This window comes from Periophthalmus magnuspinnatus, chromosome 8 (genome assembly GCF_009829125.3).
Source record: "Periophthalmus magnuspinnatus isolate fPerMag1 chromosome 8, fPerMag1.2.pri, whole genome shotgun sequence".
Lineage (NCBI taxonomy): Eukaryota > Metazoa > Chordata > Actinopteri > Gobiiformes > Gobiidae > Periophthalmus > Periophthalmus magnuspinnatus.
Window position 1 is genome coordinate 16,844,208 of NC_047133.1, and position 25,144 is coordinate 16,869,351.

The window sequence follows — 25,144 nt, forward strand, 5'->3', positions numbered from 1 at the left end:
TTTATTTGGACAACAGTAGCTCAAAAGTTACATTTTCTGATCTGTTCTAATGTTTCCTCATCACAAACAGACCTGGAGTTGTTTTATTCACAGATGTTTAACACACAATTTCTGCATATTTAGGCTGAGTTCTTTTCTCAAACTGAAAACATCACCTTGTGATGTCATCATGTGGTAATAAACTCCATACACCTTCACTAGAATCATTTGGATAATTTCAGCCCTGGATTTGCTCATCTCTATTAAACAAAAGATAAACGCTTGAAAAAAGACACACAAAAAAACAACAACCAAAAACTTAAAAACTACCACTTCATGACATCACAAGGTGGAACAGACAATTCTGAGCTTTTGACATGTAGACAGACTAATAAAGGTGTTACTCTGACATGTGTGAATGAAACAAAACACAACTCCAGGTCTGAGGAGGTAACAGCATTAGAACATGGATTATTTTTGTGTAATACAGGACCAAGTTGCTATTTTCAATTCCCTCTCCAACCAGCATTTTAATTTTTTCTGTGCGTGTGCTCGCATCTCCACAGATCTGACCCTTTGCCAGAAAAGTGACATAGTGCAGCTTTAAAAACAATTAGAACTCAATAAAATAGTCTGGTCCAAACCGAAAGGACTTTTTATTGTAAAAGTTGGAAAGCTCATGGCCACGACAGTCTCTTGTAAACAACATTGAACCAAACTAGTTACAGGCTGCACTATGACCTCTATGACCTTTTTACAGTGATGGAAACAAGGAAGAGGAGGAGATTTTTCTGGTTTGTGCGTTTATGAAAGGTAAAAGTCAAATAACAGTTTAAAACGATAAAAACATTCTGAGCAGGTTTTGCAGTGAAGGTCAATGTAACCAAAGAATTCCCGGGATAAATCAGGGAAGAGGCGAGGTCACTCGTTTCCAGTGAGGAAGCGAACAATGGCATTTGGAACTTCTAAGGTTTCATCTTTGATCAAGACGATGTCGTAAGAGTCCAAGTACGACTGCCTCCTGTCCTCCACCTGCAGAGAATGGCACATGTTACATCTTTATTATGTCTGTGTAATCCCTCAGTTGTCCAGTTCTGATCCATAGCAAAAGATGAAGTTTAAATCTGAACTGGACCAATTGTTGTCTAGTTGGAGTAGTTGGCAAGTTGATTTTTATCATAGAAATTTATCACTACTGCAGCTATTTTCCAGGACATTTTAAAACCAAAATAATGAGTGTGACAGCAGCAGTTAAAGAGAGAGGGGACAGTTTTTACACAGAAAGAACTTGAGCCAGAGTTGATGGAGCCAGAAGTGCACCCTTGATCACTTCCAATTTGGAACGCGGCGGCTAGCAGGTTATGTCCATTTATGTAAACAGTCTATGGTTCAGTGCTGCGTCAGGGGTTTCAGTCCAAGTACTTTTTTTCATGCTGTATCTCTGTGGAATCCCTCAGTTGTCCAGGTAAGATCTTTTACAGTTTTTGTGGTATAGTTTTTGAAAAGCCTATTCAAAGCATTCAAAAGGAGCTCAGCAGTTACCGCCTGCCCCCTGGTTCCGGATGTAAAATTATCTTTTTTCTTATAGACATTCCAAAAAAACGTATTAAAAGTTTGCAAGCTCAAGGCTAATCAGCTCTGTGGACCACAAGACCTATAGTTTTATTTAAAATCTGTCTTTGAAACTTTATAAACTGCCAAATTAGTAAAGCATTTCACCAAATCTTGTGTTCTAAATGTGCGTTTTGGATTTAAAATGACCACGTTATGGACAATCCTTAGCACGTAGCTGGTCTTTGAACTCTTAGGCTGTGTCCGAATGTCCACACTCTTCCCTACAGGGGGTGCAGTTTAGGGGTTACACCATTTTTAGTGGTGTCTGAATGTCCAGTTGGTGATAACGTAGTGCATTTAAAATTTTCCACAATGCCCCTTAAAAAGTAGTGTGCATCTGTGGCCACTAGAGCGGTCCATAATGCACTGCGTCGGGAAAAACAACAGTGGACAGCAACAGGTCTTTAACTGGACACAACACGACTGAATGATGCAGATAGAAGCGCTGGTTTATCACACTTGATCCTGATTATGAATAAAACACTCTTAAATAAACGGCTGCTGTGTAAAGTTGCTAGCGTTAACCGTTTACTTTAGCTCCAGCTGTAAAAGAGCGATCATTTCCACATCTCAGACAGAACTTTTAAAAATCCAGTCCGCTCATGTGAAATCCAGCTTGACAGTGTATGATAATTATTAGTCCATAAAAACTTGTGCCAGTCCAATCTGATCATAATTAGTTATGAAATCTAATTTTATTAGAGTTTAGCAGTTTTTCCACATGATCTGAAAGTAGTGAGCTGTTTATCTGAATCGATCTGTGACTGAGGCTCTACAGAGTCCACTAAAGAGTGCAGGGTTGTGTAGTGAAAGAGGAGTTTGGGGCTGGGGGAGACATTTGGACACATCCTTAATATCTGAATTTTTCCAAATAGCTACGGGAAAAATGAATAGAAAATTTGAGCTCAATGTGTTATAATCACTTAAACAACACCACCACAGTCACATTACAGCTGCACAAAGGACGGCTTTTTACCTTGTCATTGAGAAATCCGATCTTCAGAATATTCTCCATGTCCTGGACCCCGTCGGCCATGGTCAGGTCCCCCAGAGAGTCTCCGAGCAGCAGCACATTCGGTCGCGCCCTCAGCTCCCGGAAGTGTCCCGTGTTCAACAGCGCCCCCTCTCTCTTGTTGTAGATGTGGATGAGCTCCCCTTTGAACGCCTGCAGCACTCCCTGCGACGAGAACAATAGATAGAGCTGCTGTACAACGATAACATGTGCTTTTAACAAAAATGGAATACATTTCAAGGACATGCAGAAGTGGACACACTGGTAGATGTGTCACGATAACACATTTTCAAGTTTGATATATCGCTGAAGTAAATATAGATGATAAACGATAATACTGAAACAAATTTACGCCACTGACACAAAAACTCAAGAGCAGATTTAAACCACAAAAACTCTTCTAAATCTACAATATTAAAAAAAAAATCATGAGCTGCAGAACAGCAGAATGAAACACTTTAGTCATTAGTTTTCATCTGTAATGAGTCAGATAAGTTACTTATTCAAACTTTTATGGCTTAAATCTGATACAGCAAAAAATAACCAAAAATGTCCCAGTAGTGCAAAGAAAACATAACACAAGGAAACACTGACCCCCAAAAATATAGTTCAAGCTTCATATACTGCACGATAAGTGCATTTAGTTATTATCATGACAGGCCTAGTGCCACATTTATAATCGCACCTTGTCTTGTTTTTAATGTTTTAAATGGGTTAGTGCAGTTATGGGTTTGTTTTTTGTTTGTATTGTTCTGTATTTGAACAGGGTGAGTCTAGTCCTCTCATTGGGCTCTCCCTGTAGAAATTACGCATGAAATGAATGAATGAATAATACTGTTACATAAATACTGAGAGAGAGGTGTCACTAACACAAACACCATGTGATATTTAAACTATTTATTTAAGATTGGGATGTGCAAGTCACACACGATCAAGTTCCTCATCCAAACGTCTCCTGAAAACACTTGTCACTGTGACCTCATGAAAAATTAAATCTGCTTTTATATAAGAAGAAATTCCACTACAAGTTCTTCTGACACTATTTCAGACAGTACGGCCTCCTCACAAGATCATCTTTAGTGCCATGACGTTAATACACAAGTTTGGACAGACATTTACACGCAGAAGACAAATATATGGTGTAAGATATATAGAATTATGTCGCAAAAAAAATACATAAAAAAAAAAAAAACATTTTATATTAAAATCTAAGTATCCGCCCTTCGCTTTGAAAAATATTTAATAGACTTTTTTCTTTACTACAAATATCTGAAGTAAGATATATGGAATTATGTAACAAAGAAAAAAAGTCAACTAAATATTTTTGACAAGGTAAAGGGTGGCAACTTTCAGGATTTGAATTTTAGTTAAATAAATGCTAAATGTTTTTGTGAGGATTTGGAAAAAAAAAAGTAATTTGAGTAATTTCACTTTTTTCTTTACTATATAATTCCATATATCTCACTTTATATATTTCATCCCTTCTGTGTGTATATAAAATGTAGTTGTAAAATAAAAATAAAAAAAAACATTAATTACACTCCCAGTTAAACGTCTGGACACACCCTGTCATTCAAACATCGTCTACATTTAGTTAATCCCCAATTAAAAGGTGGAGAAGACTGAACCACGCCTGGACAAATGGAGGTGTGGGAGCTGCTACTCACGAGTTCGTCAAAGTCCATGTAATTGGAGAAGACGTTGACGTTGGAGTGGAAGACCCCAGCCTGACGAATCACTTCTTCCAAAATGTCTCCTATCCCGGCTGAGAAGATGAGGAGGGGGATGCTGTGCTCGTGCAGGTGGTTAAAGAAAAACTCGTATCCGTCCCTGTCAAAACGTTAGAATTAATTTTATGGAGTCGATATGATTGACAGATCCAGGAGCAGGACCACGCCTCAACCTCGTCCTGCTCCTCTCACAGCTCACCTCAACCACACCTGTAATTACCCAGAAGCCCTTTTTATTATAAGCCTATCCCGGCAACACCTCTGTCGACCCCTCCCTCTGGAGCTGGCACGATGACACGTTTTGAAGCATGATGTAATGCTACACTGTGATAAATAATAATATTGAAACTATTTTACGCCACTGACACAATAACAATAAAGCTGGATCATCCCAGTGAACCATTTTGAACAGACAGTTTCATTATGTGGCCTGAGCTGCAACACAAACAGCAGAACGAAGCAATAATGAGCCACAGAAGTCACTTTTTAACCCTCTGCAGCTAAAATCTTATCGTATTACAACAAAAACACTCCAAATTTCCCCAGCTTTGCAAAGAAATTATACACACCATAAATATTGAGCCCCAAAATCTAATGTTCCAGCTTTCATATACTGAACGATAAGATGATACAGTGATTCTTGTGACAGTCGTCCTCCCCCCTTGTCTCTTGGAGAGGTTTCTACAGCACCTGGAACAGTGCTGGGAAGTAACAATACATGCAAAGAAAATACATATTCTGAATACTCATTGAGTAACTGTATTGTGGTACAGTTACTCTTTCGTTTGATGGTATTTAGAGTACAGTTACTTGATACATGACAGTACATCATCTGCATTTGTACGTTAAAACTGCAGAGCAAACAGGGCAACAAAAACAAAGCTGTTTGTGATTATGTCCTGTTTTTACATGGTAATATAATGTAACTCAGTATAAGAGTATTCTAAGTATTCAGAATGCAGTACTCTGATGCATATATACTAAAACATGCATTGTTACTGTGAGCGGGGTCACCTTTCCACAGATCAGATCTATAACTTGGCCTGGTGGCGTCACCTGTGTGCCTCCACTGAGATTCAGAAGTTTAATGCTATACTGTGGCACATTCCATGCAAGGCAATAACCTCTCCATGGAGACGAGCAGGTTGTGGACCCTCCACCAGAAAGGTTACATAGTGCACCTTTAAATCAGACCTATTATGCTTGTGTGTCTATAGTTCTCATCTCTGACACCTGTGGATCATTTTGTTATAATTTACACATTTTAAATCACAATATTCACCTAAAACCACTTAATAAAAAAACAAGTCAGCCGACATCTGTGATGGGAGCTGACGTTGCAGTAAACGTCATCACAACAAAGCGCCATGTCGGCCCCTCGAACGGATAGCCACACATGACCCTAGTGATTTTTTTCATTTGCATCAAAATTATTACGCAACACGACCTACAAGTATCACCGCTTAAGAAAATAAAACTGGAGAACGAAGTGCGTACGTCACAGTGGGCGTGTACCAGTGGAGGTGAATGGGGGTAGACTGGCAGAATGGCACTTTGAAAATAGTCAATTAAAGATTAGTCAAACGTGAATCACTCCAAATACAACTTCAGAGGCTCAATGAGAAGAAACGACTAGAACATGGTTGAAAGTCCTGAAAGGTTTTGCAGGATAGATCTGATTTAAAAATCCCCTGTTATTTGATGATGGAAAAGTCTCACCTGAGCATTGCTTCAGACTCCCGCACCGCTAAGGCCAGAGCATCTTTCTTTATTTTTTGCTCAATTAAAAGTTCATGAGCTTTTGTCCACCTAAAATAACAACAGAAATAAAGACAGTTATACAGAGAGAAGTTTGTGGTAATAACAAAAGTAGATAATTATAGTAATAATTAAAAATGAGAGGTGCCCCCATGACCCGGCCCCAGAGAAGTGGAAGAAAATGAATGGATGGATAGATGCAGTGTTTTTCAGCTGTGCACTCACCACTCCACCATGAGGGGAAGCTTCTCCTCCACTGACCGAGTGGAGTCGATCTCTATGGGGTAGTACGTGTTCAGTAGTTCCTTTAGCTGTGAACGGCAACAGTATTGAGGGCAGAAAAATCAAGGTTATGTCAATGGTAAATGGTAAAGTGTCAAATTTTTTTAAAGCGCTTTTCCACCTTAAAGTTCCTCAAAGCACTTGACATCACTCATTCACACACACACATTCACACACCACAGACACTGGGGGATAAGGTGAGTTAAGTGTCTTGCCCGAGGACATGACAATAGCATTCATCTCTGGGAGCTGGAATCTCAACGCTCTACCAACTGAGCCACATGCCATCACAGCCTTTGTATCTTTCTTAGTGAGTGGCAAAGGTACATGAGGGTCAGTGGTGCATAATGACTTTTCTTCTGCTACAGTTTAAAAACAGATATAAAAATCTACAACTCTGCAAAATATTTAGTTTGTACCGGGCTCTAAATCAAGAAAAGTCAACAGTATAAAACCAGAAAACAGGTAAACCACAGACACACTCACATTTATCACTGATGCAGAGTTTGGATCAAATTTGTCAGTTAAGCTGCGCTGAGGGAAGGCCTGTCACATTTTGAAGTTCAATATATCGCTAAATATAAGACAATAAACGATAATATTCAAACAAATTTACACAACTGACACAAAAACCCAAGAGCAGATTTTAACCACATAAAATATTCTAAGTCTACAATACTGTTAAAAATCATGAACTGTAAACAGCAGAATGAAACACGTTAGTTTGCATCTGTAATGAGTCAGACAAGTTATTTATTCAAACTTTTATGGCTTGAATCTGATCATATTGCCAAAAATAACCCAAAACAGTCCCGCTACACTAAATAAAATGTACACACTATAAACACTGACCCCAAAAATATACAGTTCTAGCTTTCATATACTGAACGAAAAGTCGATACAGTGATTGTCGTGACAAGCCTAGGTGAGGGGCATTTTTTCAAATAAAATAATGTCTTTGCATAACCTCTATACAATGAAGGCATGAGTTTATAGTGTTGAGGTTTGAGCCTGGTCCTGATGTAGACAAGGCTTGGTCTAGTCATGGTTTAGCTCTGGTCTATATTTTGATAGTGAAAGTGATTTCTAATGCTACTTTTAAGAACACCCACCTTTAGTTTACATTCGTCATTGATGAGTCTGCTATTGTCAAGTATATCTGAAAAATATGCATAGTTACACATGAACATTTAAGACATCGTAGAAGTAAAATGTAATGTGCAGTGAGGTTGGACTTACTGTGACAAGTAGGACAGCGTTTTCCATTGAATGCAAATCTGGTTAGAGTCATGTCAAAGTCTGAGATCACCTGGTTTAAATACAGTTGGACACATAGTGAATACATATGAGATAACAGATATTTTACAGTGAAATCACGCTGGGGATGTTCTACATGTATCTCTATGGTGGCATCTGCGTAATCCACATAGACTGTATATATAATTGGAAATAGTTAACCTGCTAGCCGCCATGTTCCAAAAAGGAAGTGAGTGTGGGCGTGCTTTCGGCTCCATCGACTCTGGCTCAAATTCACTTTACATTGAGAAATTGTCACCCTTCTCTCTGTAACTGCTGCTGTCAGACTCATCATTTTGGTCTTATATGTTTGTATTAACCCGCTCTACATGATCCTGGTGTTTTTATTTTGCTATTGTGTCCATAAATCAAGATATGAACATTAATAACAGACAAATCAAGTGCCTTCCCTTTCCCCAAGGTCACTCCCACAAGCTTTAGCAAGAGGTTTGATTGACAGCGTTGCTAAGCGACCACTCTGTGCTAAACCAGCAGTGTGGACGGGAGCATTACGTTCATCAGCCTCGCTCTGAATTGGCTCTTTGGTTGCCATAACACTCACAGTCAGAATTCCAAATATGGAACTCGACTCAAAATTGTCCCCTATAACTACTAGCCTCGATGAGCTTCATCTGACAGGAGCTGATCACTTATGGGTGATGTCACACTTCCATAGTTCACTTCTTTATAAAGTCTATGGTATTCCCTCAGTCAATTCAAATCGTTCTGGAAAAACTATCTATCTACTAACTATAGTGGTATGTTCAGTAGTTACCATGCAGACACACATTAGCAAACACATTTTTTTTAATAGTCTAAATCAGTGGTTCCTAACCTGGGTTCGATCGAACCCTAGGGGTTCGGTGAGTCAGTCTCAGGGGTTCGGCGGAGGTCAAGACACGCATCCGACTCGCGGACTGCGAGTGTCTCCAGACGCTGGCCGTGTCCCAATTTGACAAATGCAGAGCCCCATGCCTCTGCTTTGACATGAATTTACATGAGAGCACAACTGGTTGTGGAGTTACAGTGTGTGTTAAAATGTTAAAAATAATAAATAGCATAAATCCATTAAGTTCATTATTGGAATACATAAGATTAAAAATTTAAATAATTTCAGTGTGGTAGCATTAAAAAAGGTCACGTCTTTGTGAAAAGGTATGTATGTAATTTGTTGTAAGTTCATGCATTGTATTTATTCTTTGAACACAGTGATGTTAATGCACAGTTCATTTTGTGCACCAGTAAAACATACATGTGTCTTGAATTTGAAAAAAATCATATTTTATTTTTCAATAAAGAAGGGTTCGGTGAATGTGCATATGAAACTGGTGGGGTTCAGTATCTCCAACAAGGTTAAGAACCACTGGTCTAAACATTTAATGAAAAATACAACATAGATTGAAACAGCACATTTTCAGGAGCCTGTGATCAATACAAGCATTCATGGTCCTGTTTAGAAGTTTGATTTTCAACAAAAAGCTGAAAGTAACTGAAAAACTGTTGGCTCATGCTTGGGACTATAATGTTATTTGTTTATTTGTTTAACAGCACAAATCAGCTCACCTGTGGAAGTTCCAGCTCAGTTGTTTATGGCCAGATTGTGTTAAAACAAAGCTCAGATTAAAGTCTAATTTGAATAACAAAACTTCAGACAGAGCAGTACCTACAGTTAGTATCACACCCCCAGGGAATGTTGATGACATAATAAACAGTAAAACAGTCATATGTTTATATAGCGCCACATCAGCTGCAAAGTACCAGTTACATAATCTGAAAAGAGAGAGAAGACATAGTGTTCTCCAGCTCTGACCTGGAGTGTGTTGGATCCTGCCTTTTGCATAGACTCGAGAATGTCCCGAACTCTCTGTGGGTCCTTCATACACACCGAAGTGTTGGACAACTGAGGGATCACCTGCCATAGAAATAAAAACGTTAATACCATAAAGATCCAACCTCAACAAGGCATTTTGCAACTGTTAATCTCAACTAAAAATATCTCCATTATTAGAAGGAAGTGAAGCGGTGGTGGTTCACTAGTACTGATGCTGGTTAGTGCATTATAAACATCTCAATAACACGGGTCAAAATGCATTCAACAGTTTCCATGCAATTAAAGCAATTGGCAAGGTAAAGTTGTATGCAATAACCGTTTTAAAAATGTCACAGTAAACGCCTACAATTCAAACAACAACAAATCGGGCTATTTTACACCACTGGGATAACAGTAACACATCAGGCTAACTTAAGCTGCTGGGACAAATCAGGCTAGCTTATATCACTGGGCTAACAGAACCCTTGGTTAGCCAGCTAGCATTTGTGCAACTCCTGTACATTATTTGAAGTAGTTACATCACCAATAAGTCTTTCTTAAGTTATTTCTGTTACCATTTTGTTGATATTTGTTGTAGATCAGTGAATGAATGCTGTTAGTTACATCCGAGTCCGTAAACGCGCTGCTGTTTTGAGGCGGAAATCATCCACAGCCAACGCGTTCACAGGCTATTGTCAAACTGGGATTTAGTAATTTCTTTTTGACCGTAACGCAAACAACATGAGAAATAAAAATCAGTTACCAACTTTTGACATGGGACATAGTGCTTATTATCATTTCTATAAGATGAATTAAATTTTTATACGTTAATTTTATGTCTATTATGCTCCAATCCATTTATACAAGCTTTTGCCTGACACTGAAGGCAGCAGCACTGTTTCTTGCATAAGTTCAGGTGTGGGGCAGTGATGGAAAAACACATTGAAAACGTTTTTAGTGTGTTAGTGTTAAAATGTGTTTTGTAACATGTTGACTTAGTCTTGACTTCTGAATACTTAGAATACTTTTACACTGAGTCACAATGAAATTAGAGTGTAAAAACTTTTTTTTTTTTTTAATGATAATAATAATTTTAGAGCATTTGTGGCAAAGTAGAAAAGTTACAGAATAAATTGATCAGACAAAGTATTACTTAGGAATGCAGATGAGGAAAAAAAATTAAATGAATAAGTACATAGTAATACAAGACTTTAAGAAAGGATAATAATACATTATATAGTAATATAAAAACATCTGTGCACAATACTAGGGGTTGTCCATAAGATTTAGATCATGTATTACATATTTAAGTTTTATAGCATCTTTTTTTTCCATAGAACTTACAGATGAGGAAAAAAACAAAGTTCTTTATGAAACTTGAGGAAGGATGTTTGGTTTTTAAGAGTCTACACTTGTGGAAAAAGAATTTACCCATAACAAAGAGGTGCTTTTTTTCCTACGCACCTGTCGCCCAGTCAGGTGTGCAGAGTCTACACAGAAACAAGACCCATAACAAAGATTACATTTAAAATCATGTCACATTTTTGGCCATGCATAAGAGTAACAAAAATTATGTTGTTGTTGGTAAAGTCTTTTAAATTTGGAATCCTGGAGAGCCAGTATATCTGTATACTGTCCCAAAAGGCAACATACATTTTCATTGGATTAAAAACAGCTTCATGTTTGTTACACGGTTTGTTATGCATTTCCTATCACTAATAAGAAAAGGAAGCAGACCTAATCAAAAACCCTAAATTTAAAAATATATCAACAAAAATCTACTTGTGCGAGCCTAACCACACAAAGTGACTGAAAATGGTGCCACTGATGCATCAGCAGAAAGTGAAAGAACAGTAAGATGTGTTTTATTATAATTTGAAGCTTAAATTTGCTTTGTCTTGTCAGTTTTTTTAGACCTGGCGTTTCAGGTGAATACAACAGCACTGTTAAATGTGGGTTGCCATGGTTACAACAGAAGGTTAAGTCCCACCCCCGGACTAAAGTACCTCTTAAACTGAAAGGTTTCAAGTAAGTTGTCCAATTATTATGTGACTAAATGTAAAAATAGTCCTTTTCATAATGTTTTGAACACTGAACTACATCCACTGGTGGAAGTGGTTTAGGTGTCTGTACTTCACTGTGGATACTTTTTACTTTTACTTCACTACATCTGAGAGCAGTGTCTGTACTTTCTAGTCCACTACATTTTTTAACTGGTCTGGAAAGTAAAAAGTACTTTTCATGATTTGAGGGATTATTTTTACCATATTCCTGACTAAAGTTTTCAAGTTCAAGCTTTGGACTTAACCAAACAAAAATAAATACACAAAATTCATAAGAAAAATGAAGAAATTGATTTGTATTACCACTACTGACCAAAATACGTATAAAAATAATGTACACTTTAATACATTAATACTTGTGTGAAATATTTTTACTTTTTATCCTTTAAGTAGCCCTACATTTTTAAACAGGTACTTAAATACTTTTACTTAAGTCAGTTTGTTCGTGTGATAGTTTTACTTGAGCAACTTTTTACCTTTGTACCTGTACTTTTACTTAAGTAATTTATCCACCACTGACTGCATCTAAAGCTTCTACAGAAATGCACAAGGTAAGAATTGGTGCTCCCCTACACTAGATTACACAAATAGAATCAAATAATGCACTTGTACATCAGATCTCAATCTTAAAAACATCTTTATTTGCGAGAAATATGACAACATAACTTTTCTTACATCTAATAGTAGGACATGATGTCAGACTATCACATGCAAAGCAAAGTACATAGCTTATTCCACAGTCTTTCGCAATGTGGGTGAACTGGTCGGAAAATGGAAACTAACACACAGTCTAATTTCTGTATTAACTATTTGAACTATTCACTGGTACATGTCCCTTTAGTCCATCTGCTTCCTTTCTGGTCATATCTTTGGAGGGCAAGACTGAAGAACACCAACGCCACTACTGTACGCTACACCTGTTTGTAAATAAAACACTGTGCAAGAAAATGACAGACTAGAACCCGGACAAAACAATGCATACAATCATTTTGTCTGATATGCAAGAATTGGATTAAAGGTCATATATTACGCAAAATGGACTCGTGTGAGCTTTAAGTCATGTTATAATGTTGTTCCCTCCTAAAAACAGACCTGGAGTTGTGTTTTGTTTCATTCACACATGTTTGAGTAACTTTTTATTATTAGTCTGTCTACATCTCCAAAGCTCAAAATGTTCTGTTCCACCTTGTGATGTCATGAAGAGGTAGTTTTCAAGTTAACAGCTCCTTTTAACTTTAGTAGAGATTAGCAATTTCAGGACTGAAACATTCAAATGATGACCATCCAAATGATTCTAGTGAAGGTGTGTGGAGTTTAAAAACACAGTGGAGCACTTCCTGTATTACCACATGGTGACATCACAAGGTGGAACAGAGTGTTTTCAGTTTGAGAGAAGAACCCCGCCTAAATATTTGTGTGCTAAACATGTGTGAACAAAACAAAACACAACTCCAGGTCCGTTTGTGACGAGGAAACAACATTATAACACAGATCAGAAAATGGCGTAATATGGGCCCTTTAAGTTAAAGTTAAAAAGTGCTGTGGCAACATAACATCTCTATTTCTCCTTTAAGACTTCACAAACGATTAGCCGTCACAAAGTGCATTTCGTAAAGCCGCCATCACGATTTGTGGCATATACAGACTTGAGCACACGCCGTAGCATCTTTCTGAGCAAAAACGTCCCAAAGTGCAAATGGAATGAAAACAAATAAGTCATTGTCTATGATTGGCGTTTAATAGGCTCTGTCCACAGCAGCACGCAAGCTAGCTCACTGTGTCACTTTTATTAAAAACTTATCGGAAAACTTAAAATAAACAACGTATTCAAATCCAAATCCAATCTAAAGACTACACAATTATTTTTATATGTAGAATACTTCAGTTTGTGGTGTTGTGTTTATATTTATTACGCTTCACAAATAGCATTAGAACTAGCATTGAAACACAAACATGTCTCTTTCTAAATACAAGTGTCTTTGGTGAAGTATTCTTTTTTTTTTTTTTTTTTTTGTGTCATGTTTAACATTTTGTCAGTGACATCCACCCGCACCTCCCTGTCCACTGTCTGACCCTAAACCCCTAACCCACCCACAGCTTCCTGTTCACTGTCTGACCCTAACCTTTGACCTCTGACCCCTAACCCACCCACAGCTCCCTGTTCACTGCCTGATCTCTAAATATTAATTCATTTTATCCTGACTCAGCAAAAACCTCATAGAGATAAAACTGAACAGGAAGTAGTGACGCTAACAGTGAGGTAGAGGGCGCTGTTGTGCACAGAGTCTATTCAATGGCCAAACAGCCTAGTGATGTTATTAAAAGGGATCATTACATTACATATATTATATTAAGAGCCCGTCTGTAAATTACTCTCCCTTTCATTTTCTTATTTGAAGCCTCAGCTAAACTAAACATGTTAGATTGTACACAGAAACAAGTTACAGAACTGTACAATTTGAAAGTACGCAGTATTTTAAGACTTATATGCATATGTTGATGTGGTAAGACTGCAAAGTTAAAGCACATGTTGTATTTTTGATATGAAGTACAGTTAGAACTACTCCAGACCTACACCAGTTAAGATTGTCAGTGTGTTACTACTATGGAATGACTCTTGAGTTTTAACTTTTTTATAATTAAATACAGGAATGCAGGATATTGATACGAGACCAGTGTTTCTCAAACTGCGGTGCATGTTCCAATGGGGGTACGCAAGATTCTTCAAAAAATGATATTCACAAGTAGCTCAACTTTACAGTTTTTTGTTTTATTTTATCTTAATTTCTGATTTTGTAGGCTACGACTACACAATGAGTTAACGATTGTTTTGGTGATGGTTCTGGGGTGCTAGCTTCTCAACTGGTAGAGTTACTTCACCCACTAACACAGAGATTGGTGGTTCAATCTTCACGACTGGCATTGTGTACAGCCATTTCACAGAGTGAGAGACACTGCGATAGTCCTTCCGAATACAAGCATAAAATAATGGAATGTTTTTTTTTAATATATAAATTTTTTACATATATAGCTTTTATACCATATGTACAAACAAATGAGACATTTACCAACACATTTAGCGTTGCTGTTGGCCGATTTATGTACAGTTGTTATTCACATGTTTACATTCACCTTTTCTTTCAAACTGACCCATAAACTCATGGCTTTTGAACCAGAGGCATAATACAAACATTTATACTGGAATGAAAGACACAAAAGCAGCTCTGTTCTGCTTGTTACATAGAGGCCTGTCACTAGAATCACTACATCAGCTTATAGTTTGAACAGTCATTTTTGTATCAGGAACTTTTTCTTTGGAACACTGGAGAATTTTGTTGTTTTTTTCTGTTCTATGGTAAGGTTTGACAGGGCTGAATAAATAATCATACGTACAAAATAACTAAAATGTGTCAGTCTTGTAATGATAATGTGCATTTTGAATATTTTTGGGACTAGTCCTGCTTTTGGGTGATTGTGTCAGTGGCATGAAACTAGTTTCAGTATTATCGTTTATCGTCTATACTTTCTTTATTGCAAGTCAAAACAGGGTTGCACAAAATATCGTGGAAATATTGATAGCTCAATATCGGCTGAGACGATAACTGATAGCACATCAATGCAGAGTTCTCCATGTTACAGAAATGTGGTGTTTTTTGAAAATAAACTGGACCCAAAGGTAGACTTTAGAAATGATTTGCCTCATTTGGTGTTAGTTTAGTTAGTGCCAAGTTTTTATTTTGACACAATTTGAAAGGCGTGTGTGTGTGTGTGTGTGTATATATATATATATATATATATATATATACACACATACTACCAGTCAAAAGTTAGGACACACCCTCTTTTTTTCTTTATTTTTACTACTTCCTACATTTTTAGATGCATTTTAGGTGTAGTAAAGGAAAATAAAAACAATTTTTTTGAGTCATTTTTGTATTTTCTACATAAATTCCTTATATCATATATTTGATGTTTTCTGAATGCATCTAAAATGTAGAAAGTAGTAATGAAATAAAAAATACACAGAATGAGGCGTTTCCAAGCCTCTGCCTGGTAGTGTATGTATGTATGTATATATTTTCTATTTAACTGAAATCCTTGTGCCAAAAATTGTTTTGCATTGCGATAACATATTCTTGTCATATTTTAACAGTTATGGAATATCGCATCAAACTGTTATGGTGACAGGCCTAATGTTACAATGGAATATTTAACACTCGATTTGAGATTGGAGCTGGCGTCGTAGGGTCAGCGTACGCCTGTGAAGCTGCTGCATTTGTTGCATTCTGTCTCGTTGCCGTGCCAGGTTTTGGGGCATGGGGTAGCGCTGGCACCCGTAGAGAAAGCGGTAGGGTATTCTGACGTGGCAAGCCGTGGCTCTGCACCTCGGCTGGGGCATTGGGGGCAAAAGCATCCATCGCTTCCTTTCTGCGCAGTATCGATAGGCCTCTTTGCGATACTGCTTGTCTACGTCGTCGCTGTTCTTCCATCCCCCAATGATAAAAACATCTTCGTCAAAGTGGCAAATGGCCGCTCCTTCGATGCTGGTCACCTCAGGCGGCAAGCTTTCCAAAATCTCATCTGAAATGCGGACGCTTATTTTTTGTCTTGCCATTTCGTCGCGTACGGTGTAGCTTTTTGGACAACAGGAAGCCGTGTGGTAGAAGTTGGTAGACGCCACCGCCATCTGGAAAAGGCAGTAGTTGTCGATTAGCGGCAATGAGTCGACATCTTGCCACTGACGACTTTCGGTATCATAGCGCGTCGTCACCGTTTTAAGTCCATCTTCGTTGTCCGTGTCGACTGGTGTGCGAGCCGTGACGTAAACAAAACGGTCTTCGACGCTTATAGCTTTAACATCGCGTAGTATTTTAGGTGCAGATTCCAGATTATGCCACTTATCTTGCTCTGGTTCGTAAACGCTAACATCTTTGAAACCAGGGCTGAAGTTCCCATGCCCGCCAATGCTATACAAGATATCTTTGATGCAAGTTAGCCCAAACGAATGCTTTCGAGTGGTCAAATTGCTAACCTGCTCCCAGGTATTACGATTTGGGTTGTATCTTTCCACTGTCTTTGCAAACCCGGGCTCCATCGACCCAGCGACATACACGTGGGATTCGGTTGCAGCAATGGCGTGCCCATCCAAATGATTGTGTATGTGCGGCAAGTTGACCCACCTGTCTTCATATATGAAATAGCCAACGCATTCACTCAAATAGTCCCCTCCTTCCGAAACTCCACCCACTACCATTATAACATCCATGTTTTGTCCAAAGCGAGGCTGGAAAGACGCCATGTGTGACGACCACAGCTCCATATCGGCCGATTTAAGATTCTCAAACCGGATTGCGTGCCCCTCCACCGCTTCAGACACCAACCTTAAACAAGCCTCATTGGACGCTACAAGCCGTTCATTTTTTACCACTCTCGTCAAATACGTCGGTTTTATCTGCGGTAGCCTTAGAAGTCGGAAAAGCTCTTCGAAATACCGGCTTCTTTCCTCTGAGTTTTTCTGTACCCATTTCACCACGGCTTCGAATAAAACTTCCTCCGAATCTACAGTAATCTCCGCGTCGGAAAGCCAGTCTCTGACCAGGTGAAAGGGAAGCGTGTAGAATTCCTCATCTTGGATAACCTTATGGAAGTTGCGTCGGATCATATCAGCTGCCCGTAGAGCCAGTTGGTCCAAAGTGTACATGTGCGCCAAGCTATGTACGGCCACACAGTTGGTCAGACTCAGTTTCTTCTTCAGGAATTCTCCACAGAAATCCTTCAGCTGCACCAAGAGGAACCTAATATGGAAAGAAAACACAGGGTTATTTCAAACAAGATAAGACTAGGTGCTTCAGTTCAAACAAAACAATTATTTGGGATTGGCTCTTCCCTTTTTACAAAGAAAGAACCAAAATTTAATAAATAGTGCCCCATCCCATGTGTGCATTTTAATTGTAACTCAATTGGCAAACAAAAATTCACAAACTAAGAACACACCTTGGCAGCAGGGTGAAATTTGAGCAAACTGTTGTCTGTTTAAAACATTAAAAACAGAAACAGTTATGATTATAAATGTTTATCTCCAGATTGTTAAAGTGCATTAGTGGCACAGTTTTAAATTCATCACCTGTTATGAAACAAAGAGCTGCGTGAATGAGTGAATCTAAACGTTTCAAAGCAGAGGCTGAAGTCTGTATGTATGTTATATCCACATAAACTAATACAGCCAGAAAAGTTTGCTCGAACAATTTCTTAGATTTTATTTTCATTTGACAACTTTCTCTTTACCTGTCAAATCTGTTACCATCATGTTAGCTTCATTTTTATTTATTTATTTTTGTTATTCATGGAGAGTGACCCGTTCTTTGTCATTTGCTTGTTCTTCTTCCATTTATTTATTTTGAGTATTTACACAGCTCTTCATGACAGCAAGTGTAAAAAAGTGCATATAGGAGCAAAAACACATGACATTAAAAGCAAACAACAGATTCAGGATGTAAAGAAAGAAACAAATGCAAAATAAGTAAAATATTTTAAATGTGTTTAAATAGTTATAAAGGGACTACTTGATAGATGCCTGAATATCTCACGTGTTTGTTGAACTTTGACACGGGAACTTTTAGTACAAAATCTCATGATTTTTTACTTCTCGAAGTGGATAGATTGGTGCCTCTGCAGCACTTTAATAATCTGGTGATAAACATTTATAATCACACCTGCTCCTGTTTTTAATGTTTTAAATGGACCTATGCAGGTATTCGTTTTCTAATTATAATTGACCACTTAGTGCTTAGAATCAATTCGCTCTTCTCTTCTCACATTCACACACACATGCTGTTGAACTCCATAGCCACCTGCAAATCTGTATTCCTGATCCTTTGACCTCTGCTCAATAGTCCAATGGCAGCACAGACTGTCCAGCTCAGCCAATAAATGTAAACACTGGTCATTCAAACAGTACACCCCAGTGTGTACATGCTGCTGTGGTTGTGACTGTTATGACACATGTCAGCCTCTTTCTACTGGGATTAGGATTACAAACAGGAGTGTCTGTGTGCATGTGTATGTGCATGTGTATGTGTATGTGTATCTGTATGCGTGTGCGTGCGTGCGTGTGGGTGTGCGTGCGTGTGACACCTCTTACCTGTTCGCCACCTCCAGGACTTCATGCACTAGTGTCAGTTTGTTGTTTGTTTGTTTGTTTATTTGCATGACGGCTCTAACCTGTCCGCCAGCTCCAGGACCTTGTGCATGACAGTTTGTTTGTTTTTGTGTGTGTTTGTTTGTTTGACAGCTCTTACCTGTCCGCCAGCTCCAGGACCTCGTGCACGTTGCAGGTGCTCACGCGGATCTCCCCGGTGTACATGTACTGGATCACACTCTCCACCGTGTCCGGGTCAGGCCCCTGCTCCGAGCTCCACTCCTTCATCTCGACCCGTCCTGAAATGGACTCTGAGAACTGTCCCCCGAGCAGCGGGCTGAAGTAATCCGTGGCCGCGGCCAGGACGGAGCGGTGCGCAGAGAACTCGCAGCTGTGGACCATCCCCGAGGCGGATCCGCTGGAAAAGGCCAGCGTCACGTCGCAAAACAAGCCCTGTTTTCGCTGCTCGTTCTGTCTGCGGGCCAGCTCCGAGCAGTGCGAGGACGAGCTGAAGTCCTCGGCCTCTTCCGCTTCTCCCTCCGCAGCGAGAGCGCTGGGTGTGCCGCCGCCGCCGCTGATACCGCCGCTGCTCCGGGCCGCGTCCTCCGGGTTGGGGGCCGCCGTCGCCATTCCGCTGCCGCCGGGGCTGGAGGAGAGCAGGGGAGGTAAATGGAGCAAACTAGAGAAGGAGAGGAAGCGACATACGCAGCCACACATACATAAAGTCCACGCAGGACTGTCGCGAGGCGCGTTTGGGGTTCGCAGCTTCTTCTGATATCTGTCGACAGCGCGAGGGGGCGTGGACACGTCACGCAAACACGGAAGTGGTCTGAGGACGTAACGCGGAAGTGTGAGCTGGAACAGCGGAGCCAGTCCGAGACGGGCCACTGCAGTTTTAACGTTTTTCAGATTTAATCCGGGAGCCAGACTCCTCCACCGCGGTTATTATTACTGTACAGCTCGGGCCATCACGAGGGCGGGATCTTTTGTTCCAACTCTACCTCTTTTTTTTATTGCGTTTGTGTTAAAAATATATGTTTCTCCTTTACAGTAAAGACACTAAACATTTACCATTTCCACATAGTTAAATGCGCACAGCGGGTTATCCCATTAAATTCTAACATAGTGAGACTTTTTTTTTTTTTTGGTATGACTTTATTGAGTAAGTAAACAAAGTTAACAGGGGTTGATCAGCAATATGGCGCCTTGAAAATAAGCAATTAAATATTTCTCAAACTTGAATCACTCCAAATACAACTTCAGAGGCTCAATGAGAAGAAACGACTAGAACACGTTATAAATTCTGAAGAGTCAATTTTACAGAATAGATCAGATTTAAAATTAGTCCAAACCTGGCCTCTTCCATACTGCCACAGTGAGTGCGACGTCACCCACAACGTTCGGCTCCAGTCAAATGAAGCTCATCGAGGCTAGAGCAGATACAGGCCAATTTGGAGCAGAGTTCCATATTTGGAAGTCCGTCCACAAGTTTCATAGCAACCAAAGAGCCAATCGGGCGCTTAGCAACGCTGTCAATCAAATCGGTTGTTAACACTAGAGGGAGCAACCTTGGAGAAAGAAGGCAGCTGATTTGTCTGTTAACAATGTTCGGATCTTGATTTACAGACACCTCTGGATCATGTAGAGTGGGTTAATAAGAACATTTTAAGACCAAAATGACAAGTCTGACAACAGCAGAGCGGGGCCAAAATTTTTCAATAGAAAGTGAATTGGAGCCAGAGTCGATGGAGCTGGAAGTGTGCTCATGATCACTTCCTGTTTGGAACGCAGTGGCTAGCGGGTTAGCTATGTCCATTTATGCTCAGTCATTAGTTTTAGTTCTGGAGTCTTAGAACTAAAATTAACTTTTCAGACTGTGTAATAATTGATAGCATAGATAATTAAGTTACATAAATGAGATAAAGTGTATGTGCGGCCAATAAAAATAAATCAAATAAAACCAGATTCACAACATTTCCTGAAGAAGCTTATCACACCCACATGTAAATTTAGCCCAAACAGCTGCAAATAACTGCACAGGTAATAAGCTTATAATTTCTACAAGGAACAAGGAAATACTTAGGTTATCATTCCAAACATTTTAAAAATAAACCTGATGAACAAAGTGGAGCATATTTTATAGTTCACCCAGTTACGCACATGCTAGCAGTGTTGCACATGCTAGCAAGGAAGTAACTGAATACATATAGGCCTGTCACCTTAATTACTACATCTCATTCAGTATATGAAAGTTGGAACAATATTTTTGGGGCCAGTATTTATCGTGTGTACTTACTTACCTTGCATTACTCGGAAATTTGTGGTTATTTTTTGGCTTTATGATAAGATTTGAGCCATCAAAATTTGAATAAATATCTTGTCTGACTCATTACAGACTCAAACTAAGGACTAAAGCGTTTCATTCTGCTGTTTATTATTTATTTTAGCTCATGGTTTTTAACAATATTGTAGCTTTGGAATAGTTTTTGGCATTTAATACTAGACAGGATATACAGGTGTTTTATTGTTTCCTGTGTGTCGCGTTATCTGTATATCTGTTTTTGTTGACTTTTATGTGGTCAGCTGAAGTTGTTTTATGTGTGCTATAGAAATAAGCCTAGAAAGACAAGTACAGAATCTGTTGATGGAACATGGTGTAAGGTTCAGACACGTTTATGAGGCTGCAGGTTTAACCACAGTTTCACTCAAGGCAAAATGCAAATCACACAGACTATGATTCTGTACGAAAACATGCTCTGAACTGAAATGCAAATGTGCCAGATTCTTATTTTAATTCAGTCTTACCTCTAATGCATCAAATCCAGTGGTGGAACGCAACACAGTAGTAGTAAAAGTAGTAAAGTACTGCACTTACATATACATATGAGGTATCTGTACTTTGCTGAGGAACATTTTAAAGTGTGATATTTTGTTGACGTAAATATAGATGATAAATGATAATATTGAAATCCAAACATAAGCCGGAATTTTCTCCCCCAAAAATGATTCTAAACGTACTATATATATATATATATATATATATATATATATATATATATATATATATATATATATATATATATATATATATATATATATATATATATATATAGAGCTGAAATAATTAAAGAGCAGAATACACCACTTTTAAAAATTAGCTTGTTATTTATCCAAACTTCTACTCCTCGAATCATATTGCAAAAAAAATCACCAAAAATATCCCCATGATAAATATTGACCCCCAAAAAATATTGTTGCCAGGCCAACAATCCAGGGTTAGTTTTGTTTAGTCTTTGTTTAGTTACACTTCAGCTTTAATTTAAATATCACACATACACAAGTTACTTTAATGCAGTGATGGAAGAAATAAAAGTACATATATTGGAGCAAAAAAATACTACTTGAATAAATCTACATGAGTAAAAGTATTACAGTACCCATTTAAAAATGTTTTTAATGTTCTTTAAGAGTAAAAAGAAAGTAGATTTTGAGTCTCATAAAGCTTCAAATGTGGTGATTTTGATAAAGATTTGAGCAGAATTTTGTTCAACACAAGCAACTCAATCGATCTGTTTTTATTTGTATATTTTTGTTTGTTCAAATTATGATTGTGTTAAGATAAACCCTCAGCCTTTTCAGCAGATCTCACACATTAATAAAAAAATACTTTTAATTTGCACAAGTTAAAAAATGTAGTGGAATAGAAAGTACAGATACTGCTCTCAAATGTAGTGTAGTAAAAGTAAAAAGTATCCACTGCAAAATGTATTCAGTTCAAGTCGAATTTATTTATAAAGCACATTTAAAAACCAACACCGCTGCCCAAAGTGCTGTGCAATATAAAGCGCAATCTTTATAAACAAAACATGCAAAAATATAATAGAACACAACAAGTAACAAACTGTACGTAAAGTACAAGTACCTAAAATGTATACTTAAGTACAGTACTTTACTACTTTTACTTGGTTATGTTCCTCCATTGCTTTAAAGGGATTTTATTTGGGTAAAACTGTTCATTTGAGTTATACTATATTCAGTTAAATGCACACACTTGATGCTGACCTCATGGTCCAGACAAACAGGGATGCCCGCCCCAGACGCTTCCTCCAGCTCCTCCGGTGGAGTCATTTAAAAAAAAAATTCTGTCTGGTAAATGTCGACTTTGACCACATCGGACAGCTTCCCCACAATACTTTTTACTTTTACCTCACCGTTGCCCCAATGAAGGTTAAAATGGTTAAAGATAAGCAGAAGCGCAATGGGGGAATGATGACTCGGTCAGGGCACAGAAAAGGGAGTGCCAGAGGGCCGAGCGGGAAAGGCACAAGTCAAAGCTCCAGGTTCATTATGAGATTTTCAGAGAAAAAATGCACATGTACAACCACAGTTTATGTAGAACAAGGCAAAAGTATTTTTCTGACATTATTGGAAGTTGTAGTAACACCTCTCGTGTCCTATTTGCAACAGTAAACAGATTAACAAATCCCCCAGCTCTTCTGCCGTTAGAAATAATTTCCACATCTAAGTGCAATGAGTTTGCAGTATTCTTTAATGACAAGGTTCAGAACATTAAAAATGCCATCAATTTCACGACGCAAATAACAACCCAGCAGCCACCTAGACACTTAGAGCTGACTCACTTTGCACCTGTAACTGACAAAACTGTCCAAGTGATGGTCACCACTCTGAGTTCATCTACATGCTGCCTCGATGTGCTACCCACTAAATTTCTAAAGTCTGTGCTCAACAATTTGCTGTCACCACTCACTCACATAGTTAATATGTCACTTCAATCTGGAACATTCCCAAGAGCTTTGAAAACTGTGGTTATCAAGCCTCTCCTAAAGAAGAGCAGTCTTGATGCCGCAATATTGAACAATTACCGACCAATCTCTAATCTGCCGTTTCTTGGCAAAGTTCTTGAAAAAGTTGTTTACCAACAGCTTATTAACTTTCTCCAAATTAACAGCTCCTTTGATGTCTTCCAATCAGGTTTTAGACCCCACCACAGCACTGAGACTGCTCTTATCAAGGTCACAAACGACATCCACCTAAACACTGATGCAGGCAAAGTCTCAGTCTTGATCCCGTTAGATCTGAGTGCTGCCTTTGACACTGTTGATCATGGGATCCTCTTACAGAGACTGGAGGACTGGGTGGGCATCTCTGGTACGGCACTAAACTGGTTCAAGTTCTATCTAGAAAACAGGTAGTACTTTGTTGAAATTGGAAAATGTGTCTCAGATAAAATGTCCCTGATCGGTGGGGTGCCCCAGGGGTCAATCCTGGGACCCCTGCTGTTCCATCTCTACATGCTGCCGTTAAGCCAGTTAATACGCAGCAATAATGTGTCCTACTACAACTATGCAGATGACACTCAGATCTATGTCTCACTGGCAGCAGGTGAATATGGACCAGTGGATTCACTCTGCCACTGCATCCAACAGATCAGTGTGTGGATGCAAAACAACTTTCTCCAGCTAAACTCAGACAAGACTGAAGTCATCATCTTTGGCCCACAGAAACATAGAGAAAGAGTCAGCAGTCACCTCCAGTCTCTCTCTCTAAAACCTTCAACTTAGGCTTGAAATCTAGGGGTAATAATGGACTCAGACTTGAACTTTAACAGCCAAATCAAATCAATAACATCGGCAGCTTTTTATCATCTAACAAACATTGCAAAAATCAAAGGTATACTATCAAAGCCAGACTTAGAGAGACTTATCCATGCATTTGTCTCCAGTAGGTTAGACTACTGTAACGCCTGCTCACTGAGCTCTCCAAATAAGCCTTAAGACAGCTGCAGTACATCCAGAACACTGCTGCTCTTGTTCTGACTAGTACCAGGAAGTACGAGCACATAAGTCCTGTGGTCAGGTCTCTGCACTGGCTTCCTGTAGCTCAAAGAATAGACTTTAAAGCAGCTCTGCTTGTGTATAAGTCTCTCCATGGCCTAGGTCCAAGCACACTGGTGTATGAATGTGTGTGTGAATGGGTGTGTGGTTCCTTGGTGTAAAGAACTTTGAGCCTTGAAGGTGGAAAAGCACTGTATAAAAATGACGATTTACCATATTTGAGACAAAAAAATCACACAAAAGACAAAAGCACAAAAGCACAGCTCTTATGCCTCGCCATAAGAGCTGTGCTTCTTTATTCTCACTAATACTGTGCAATTCAGAATCAAAATGACATGAAATTCCATTGATTTTGGGAAAAGTGTAACTGGGTCATATATATATATATATATATATATATATATATATATATATATATATATATATATATATATATATATATATATATATATATATATATATATATATATATATATATATATATATATATATATATATATATATATATATGACCCAGTTACACTACAAGTATAATTACACAAACTGGTGCTTTTGTTTATTCCAGTTTTGCTCATACCTGGTGTGTGTTTTACTGTCCAGCCTTGGT

The 25,144-nt window shown here is 38.6% G+C and overlaps 2 protein-coding genes across 2 annotated transcripts; both read right to left on the bottom strand.

Annotated features, from left to right (window-relative positions):
- Positions 1 to 30: 30 nt before the first annotated feature.
- LOC117374719 (cytosolic 5'-nucleotidase 3-like) lies at positions 31 to 10,170 on the bottom strand. The gene is made up of 9 exons (XM_033970908.2): positions 10,057 to 10,170; positions 9,482 to 9,583; positions 7,615 to 7,684; positions 7,488 to 7,534; positions 6,319 to 6,404; positions 6,055 to 6,144; positions 4,273 to 4,435; positions 2,570 to 2,770; positions 31 to 1,011 (listed from the first exon to the last, which is right to left on the bottom strand). The coding sequence occupies exons 1-9, from the start codon at positions 10,057 to 10,059 to the stop codon at positions 901 to 903; spliced, it is 873 nt and encodes a 290-aa protein (XP_033826799.1). The 5' UTR covers positions 10,060 to 10,170; the 3' UTR covers positions 31 to 900.
- Positions 10,171 to 12,164: 1,994 nt separating this feature from the next.
- LOC117374860 (kelch-like protein 11) lies at positions 12,165 to 19,466 on the bottom strand. Its single transcript, XM_033971064.2, has 2 exons — positions 18,843 to 19,466; positions 12,165 to 17,339 (listed from the first exon to the last, which is right to left on the bottom strand). The coding sequence occupies exons 1-2, from the start codon at positions 19,397 to 19,399 to the stop codon at positions 15,755 to 15,757; spliced, it is 2,142 nt and encodes a 713-aa protein (XP_033826955.1). The 5' UTR covers positions 19,400 to 19,466; the 3' UTR covers positions 12,165 to 15,754.
- Positions 19,467 to 25,144: the final 5,678 nt, after the last annotated feature.